Here is a 7,203-nt window from a genome sequence, read left to right on the forward strand (position 1 = left end):
ACATTTATGTATTTTTACTAATTTAAACTGAGTTAATATAAATTTTGACACATATTCTATGGTATTTGTAATGTTTTTTTCCCTTCATGTTTTAAAGAAGAAATGAAAACAATGTATGCCTTTCCATATGATCCAACCTTGAAAATTACGAAGACTCCCATTGAAAAAAAAAACTGCCCTACAAGAACTAGTAGAAAAGCAGAAAGATACAATTACAGTTACACACTTGGAATTGGCTTTCTAATTCGGGTGTGATAACTCGCAATCTTCACTCGGTGGTGGCGAGCTGCCAAGCCGAGGTGGCAATAAGCGGCCTTGTATGCCACCCAAGCATTAAACACCCAGCATTCTCCTCCACTCTGTACCCATCACCACCGGCAAACAGAGCCAACAGTATGCTAGCTTGCTTGTAAGCATTTGAACCCAAGTGAACTGGGCTAAACCCAGATGTTTCCATCCGAGTCCTCCACTGAGCCAGTGTCTCGTGTCGTTCAACTCGGTCTACCCCTTCACAAGCAACCACGTTACAAATCTGTCTTCCCAGATACAATTCGGACGTAACAAGGTCCTGACCCGGTGTTGCCACCCCCGAGCCTTCTAACGAGTCAAAAAGGCTGGAATAGTAATGCAGAGCTTCATTAAACCGGTCTACAAAAACAGGACTGTTATGATTCGCTTCTTCTTCTACAATTGTGAGTATCTTGGGCTTCATGGTTTTGATAGAACAAAGAACCTTTTCGATCCCGCCAGGTTGAGCAAACAGGCGGTGAAGTTCGAAAATGGAATTCACCGCCAGTGTCTCAACCTCTGGAGGACGTATACCGAGCATATCGGGCTCAAGATCAGCCAAACTATTGGCCATGAATCCCCTAAACTCAAACTCGACGCCGATAGTTTCAGCCAACTGAGCTAACTTCCAACCCACTTGCTGCAAAGAATCGGTATTATCTGGCTGAGGTGGGCCAATACCCGTCAATCGGAAAGCAGGCGGGCCATCAGGCCTTAATGCTAGAGCTTGCATTAAAGCCGGCCATTGCATCCCCTGTTTTAACCCGAAATCAATAACGTGAACTTTGTTGGACGTTGCAAAAGCTTCCAGTATAGCTTGATTGGCTGTAAAATGAGCGAATTTCAAGTAAGGGCAAGTTTCGTAAAAGTGCATCTGCAGCACATCGATGTAGGAAGGGTGAAGCAAGTCTTGTGGGTAAATGCCGTATATCCGACGAGCTAAGGCTTCAGCAAAAGACGTAGCCACTTTACTCATGGCCCCAGTTTGAGACGCGGCGAGTAAACCTATATGTTTCACTAAAGCATCAGCCAGCTTGAGATTGTCTCGTTGGACAGCTTCAGCACAAGCCATCAAGGTGTGAACCAGTCGAACCCCAGCTTCCTGTAAGTCAACCAAGACGACAGGCCGAGTTGATGACTCAGTTGGTGAAGAAGATGAGTCATTTCCCGAAGTTTTGATTCGTTTTGGTTGTGGGTAAGCAGCAACTCCGGGAATTGCCCTCAGATCGTACTCGGAATCATCGTTATAAACTTGGCATTGATTGCTGCCGACAATTTGTTGTTGCCGTGGCTGTGAAGAATTGGAATACGAATAAGGGAAAATAGGATTTAGATTTGGTATTGGAGGATTGTTAAACTCGGTCAACATGCTTTGAACCCAGCTTGAAAGATCGGACGGATTGTAATGAACGGTATCGGAAGCAGGATGTGAAATCCCACCTTCTTGAGCAGTTACCATAACCATCTCCAATTGTTCCAATTTTTTAGCCACATCCGCCATGTCTGAAGTCCGAACTCTGTAACCCAGAACGGCCAATAGCTCGTCAACGTCGCCGGCATCTTGATCTTCTCCCCATAATTTCCCTTTGTTAGTGCTTGAGCTCTCACCCTTTGAGCCACTGCTACTGCCATAACAGCCGCCACCGGCGGCTCCACAGATTTCCTGATGATCTCTCTTCATTTTTTGGTTTTTGGAGTGTACAGAACGAAAATCCAGGGCTAGAATCTGATCATGGTACGGAATTAAAATTCGGGTTTCGACCTTTATTGGATTTTAGCATTTTTTTCCTGGATTTAAAAAACGAAAATTAAGAGAAAAGAGAAAATAAATGGGTGAGATGAGACGAGAGGCCTGCCGGATGAAATAGGGAATAAGAGATTAGGAGCAACGGAGGCCATAATACTAATGTCATTTTTCTCTGTTTTTTTTTTTGATTTAAAAGAATTTTTAAATCAACCCAAATTAAATTTAAATTCCAACTTAAAATTTAAGAAATATTTTTCATCAAAATAGATTTAATTTTAAACAATAAAATGTTAATTTAAAAAATTAATATTAAAAAATATTTTTATACTTTTACGTTAAACTAAAAATTAGTTTGAATTCAATTAATGAACATGTACATCTATTGATTGATTTCAATTAATAATTTAGGTGTTCTAGAAATAAATTAAAAAAAGTAAGACTCAAATTTTAATTTTTTTAATATGAGTATCGATATTTATTAATCAATTAATTCAAATAAAGTGTTGTAAAGATTTAATATAAGAGTGATTTTCTTAAATTATTTTAGTCTATTCACATATATTAAGATTTAATTTTTAAATTTGCTTAAGGGATAATTATAATAATAAACTAGTTAATTGTGAATAAATTTCAATTTTTTATGCACAAAGAAATTAAAATTTTCATTTTAACAAATATTGTTTACCTTGTTTAAACTAATTACTTAGCGAAATGGTTTTTCATTATATGATAATGTGAAATTTTTATTTGTTAATCTTTAAGAGAATTTAACAATATGCATATTTTCTATTTATATATATTAATATTTTAATCGTATTTTAAATGTATATTTTAAAATATATAATTTTATTTAATATTTAATAAACCATATTAAGAGGAGCCGTAGCAGCGCCGCAATTTAGAAAAGAAAGGCAAGGGGAATTGGATTAAAAAGAAATGAAAATGAAGGCTATTTTTTTGGTATATCATCGGTGATCGGTATTATTATTAATCTAACATCGGTCAGATTATATTTTTCGATCTAACACTCTTAGTAGAAAAGTACGCCTCCTGCACCGCGCTATATGCTGATTTATCGCCACGTGGGTATAGCGCGCCCCCTGATCCGCGCTATACGCCACGTAGGGGTATAGCGCGGATCAGGGGGTGCGCTATACGCCGTACCAAAATTATATTTAACGCGGTCCCTGATCCGCGCTATATCTTTTATCATATACCGCGGTGCAGGTACCGCACCTTATATGCTTATAAGTACACTCCTCCGGCTCACATCTCCTCGCATCTCTCCTCTCTTATAAATTAATACAACAATTCCGTCAACGAGTAATAATTCTCGCAATCTTCTCAAATTTAATTTAGAAGTTCATGCGATTTTTCGTTATAAGGTAATTTTGTTATAATTTTTTAATTATACTTATTGTTTATTATCATTATTTGAAAAAAAAATTATACTAATTATTTTCAATTAATTTTTATGTTTGTAAAATTGAAAAGGGGAGCATACGTCGAAATAGTTTTGCGGTGCAGATAATAATATAAAATTATATTATTTAAATTATTTACGTTGATGTGTAAAAAATTTATTGTGTTATATTTTCGTTCATATATAATTTATTTAATCATGTTTGTTTAAGCTATTTTTTTTTTTTGCAGATATAATATTGCCGCAATTTTAAACTCAAAGAATGGCGCGACTTTCAACTATTGTTTATTATGATGGTGAAATTCGAGAAGATGAAACTGGCGTTATTTTCGTATCAAATGAGCGTGTTAAAATATCATTCAAGAGAAACATAACTCTTGAGGAACTAATAACGAAGATTTCGAGAAAGATTCATGTTGGAAGTAATAGAAGAATGTCGTCGTTGCAGTACAGATTTCCAACATTATTGTTGCCATTAACTTATACAGCGTTCGAACTTTCGAACAATGATGATGTTCAAATGATGGTTGGAGCTCAAAGTAATTATTCAGACGCCGCTATTGAGATGTATGCATATTTTGTTCAAGTGCGTGCTGTTCGGGGTCAATCTTTAAGCTCACACTATGGGCTGGCTGAACAAGTTGATCAAGTTGACAGCCCGACTACAATAATGTGTAATGATTTTAATGCCATAATAGGGAGACATTCATCCGCAACTCCTTACGATATGTACCGATGTGGGTCCACGAACAATCCGTATGGCAACACCGCGTCCAGTTCAAGGGGAAGGCATTCATCTGCAAATATTTTGACCATATGGAGATGCCATCGACACAACCATCTGTGTAATTTCATTTGACACGATGGCTTCAAGCTCCAGGGGGAGGCATTCGACTGCAAGCATTTTCGATCTCAATGTCGATATGCCTTCCATTTCAAGGGGAAGGCGTGCAAGTAGTAGGTTCTTCGACCTAAATGTGGAGAGCATGGAGGAACCATCATCTCCACCAGAATAACCGCTTCGTGAGCCTGATGCGGATGGTGCTGAGACTGGACTATTCATTCACCCAGAATCACCGCAATTCAACTCCGATGATGATGAAGTTCCAGGAAATGTGGCACAAACTGACCCTCATGCACACATGTATGAAGCTGATTATGGTGCAATATACGGGCCAGAATTTGCGAATATGCCTCATCTCGGTGACTATGAATATTACTCATCAATAAATAATGGTGAGTTATCTTTAGGCATGGAGTTTTCAAGCAAAGAAAAAATGATGATGGCTATCAAAAATTACAATATCCGTAATTCTGTTCAGTCCAGAGTCAATCGATCGACGACCGAAAAATATGTATGCTACTGTGCCCGACTCGAAAACGAATGCAATTAGATGGTTCGCGTATCGAAAATGAAGAGGAAAAACAACATATGAGAACTAACAGTATACAACGGTCCTCACACATGTTGTGCTGGAGGGGTCAACCAAGATCATCCGAACTTGGACTCTGAAGTGATATGTCAATCCATCATGCCCATGGTAAAAGCAAGCTCTCATATAGCTATTGCAGTGTTGATTTCAGCTATACAATCACAGTATGGGTACACCGTCTCCTATAAAAAAGCTTGGTTGGAAAAATAAAATGCCATTGTCAAACTTCATGGCGAATGAGATGCATCTTACAACGAACTTCCAGGTTGGTTTAGGCTGGTGCGGACGTTGAATCTTGGGACAATTATGGACTTCGAAACCTCCTATGCATACCATAATGATCGAGTTCTTCGCGATCGATGCCAATTCTACCGGGTTTTTTGGAGTTACCCACAGTGCGTTAATGCTGCCAAATACTGCAAGCCTGTGGTCCATATCGATGGAACTTTCTTGTATGGAAAATACAAGCAAGTTTTATTATTGGCAGTTGTCCAAGATGGCAATCGCAATATTCTTCCAGTTGCTTTTGCTCTTGTCGAAGGAGAAGATACAGATTCTTGGGCTTTTTTTCTCCGAAATTTACGTGCACATGTTATCACGAGGGAAAATATTTGTGTCATTTCAGATCACGAAGCTGGGATTAAAGCAACAATGGAGTCTTTGGGTCCAATGTGTCAACCACCCTTTGTCCAACATAGGTATTGTCTCCGACACATTGCTGCGAACTATCATGGAAGGTACAAGAAGAATGATGAGCGTCAATTAATTGTGCGCATGGGTAAGTGAAAGCAAGTTAATAAGTTGATCATTTTAATTTTGTAAAGAAAACAAGTTAGTAAGTTATACATTTTTTGATCAGGTTACGAACTACTTCCTCGAACGTTTGAATTAATGCTTCAAGATTTGCGGGCGAAGAACGAGGAATGATACAATTACATCAGCCTCATTTATAAAGAAATGTAGACGAACGCATATGATGGTGGATATCGATATGAACACATGACGACCAACTTGGCTGAGGAAATCAATTCAACCTTAAAGGGTGCACGTCACTTACCTGTAGCGGCTTTGGTAAAAACTACATATTTTCGTTTGAGGGAGCTTTTTGTGAAGCTCGGGGGACAAGCTCAAACCTGGATGCAAGGTGGTCATATCTATCACCCTAGATTAGTTGCATATCTACAGAAAAAATTGCTGCATCAAATGGAATGTCTGTAACAAGCTTCTCTAGAAGGCATGAAATGTTTCGTGTCACAAAGTTGCCCCGACCTCTTCAAGGGATTGAAGCTGTGTCGTTAAGAGTAAATCTAAGGGACAAAGCGTACGACTGCGGGTTTTTTCAAGCTCTCAAGTATCCATGCTCTCATGTGATAGCAGCTTGCTCGCATACACGTCAAGACTATAACCATTTTGTGGATCCCGTATACTTAATATCTGAAGTTTTTAAGGTATACGAATTTGAGTTTCCCCCATAGATAATGACAAAGACCCTGATGAGGTTCAAGATTGGCTTCCGATTGTACTAAATCCGAGTTTATTGAGGGAGCGTGGTCGTCCAAAATCCAATTGAATTCATTGCGATATGAATATTCGAGAAAGATCTAGACAAGACAGAAGATGTGGCCATTGTAGAAACCCAAGACACACACTAGAAAAACATGTCCACTTTTGTTGTCATCAAGTAACAATTGATGAGGAAATGATGTATTTGTTTATCAAATAATAATTCTTGTATTTTAATTTGCATTTACTTCAAGTTAATGTCATTCGATAATCGCTGATGAAGATTAATAAAACGAACACTATTATTAAATTTTATCAAACTAATAACAATTTGATATTTAAATACAACAAACTTACAATAAGAATTAAATGGTAAATGATAACCAAATTACAATAACTGATATTAAATGGTAATAAACAAAATTAACTAAAATATATTAAAAAAAAAGTCCAACAAATTTAACAAAATAAAGTAAGTATTAAATGAGAAATAATAAAAAATTACAATTAAACAAAATAAAGTAAATACAAATATAATAAAAAAAATCTATCGATGTCTGCGTCGCGAATGTGTTCTGCATGGCGGTGGCTGTTGGTCTCGAGGAGGATTTCTTCGTATCACTGGTTCTGACTCCTCGCTGTCATCGTCATCGTCGTCGTCACCATCGTCATCGTCGTCATCGTCATTGTCGTCGTCCTGAGCAGGTACATCAGGTTGATGAGGAGCTGATGACGATGAATCACCTCCATAGAATAAGGACCCTGGAGGTGTATGACTGACTATCCCACCGGCATGCGAAAATTGGGAA

General features: G+C 37.9%; 1 protein-coding gene across 1 annotated transcript; it reads right to left on the reverse strand.

Annotated features, from left to right (window-relative positions):
* Window positions 1-105: 105 nt before the first annotated feature.
* Window positions 106-2,132, reverse strand: LOC120127029 (DELLA protein GAI-like). Its single transcript, XM_039145044.1, has one exon. The coding sequence runs from the start codon at window positions 1,967-1,969 to the stop codon at window positions 269-271; it is 1,701 nt and encodes a 566-aa protein (XP_039000975.1). The 5' UTR covers window positions 1,970-2,132; the 3' UTR covers window positions 106-268.
* Window positions 2,133-7,203: the final 5,071 nt, after the last annotated feature.

The sequence above is a fragment of the Hibiscus syriacus genome, unplaced genomic scaffold (genome assembly GCF_006381635.1).
Source record: "Hibiscus syriacus cultivar Baekdansim isolate YM2019G1 unplaced genomic scaffold, ASM638163v2 tig00110462_pilon, whole genome shotgun sequence".
In the NCBI taxonomy this organism is placed as follows: domain Eukaryota; kingdom Viridiplantae; phylum Streptophyta; class Magnoliopsida; order Malvales; family Malvaceae; genus Hibiscus; species Hibiscus syriacus.

Coding starts and splice junctions, on each gene's coding strand:
- LOC120127029 (XM_039145044.1), bottom strand. CDS start 1,969: ATGAAGAGAGATCATCAGGAAATCTGTGGAGCCGCCGGTGGCGGCTGT.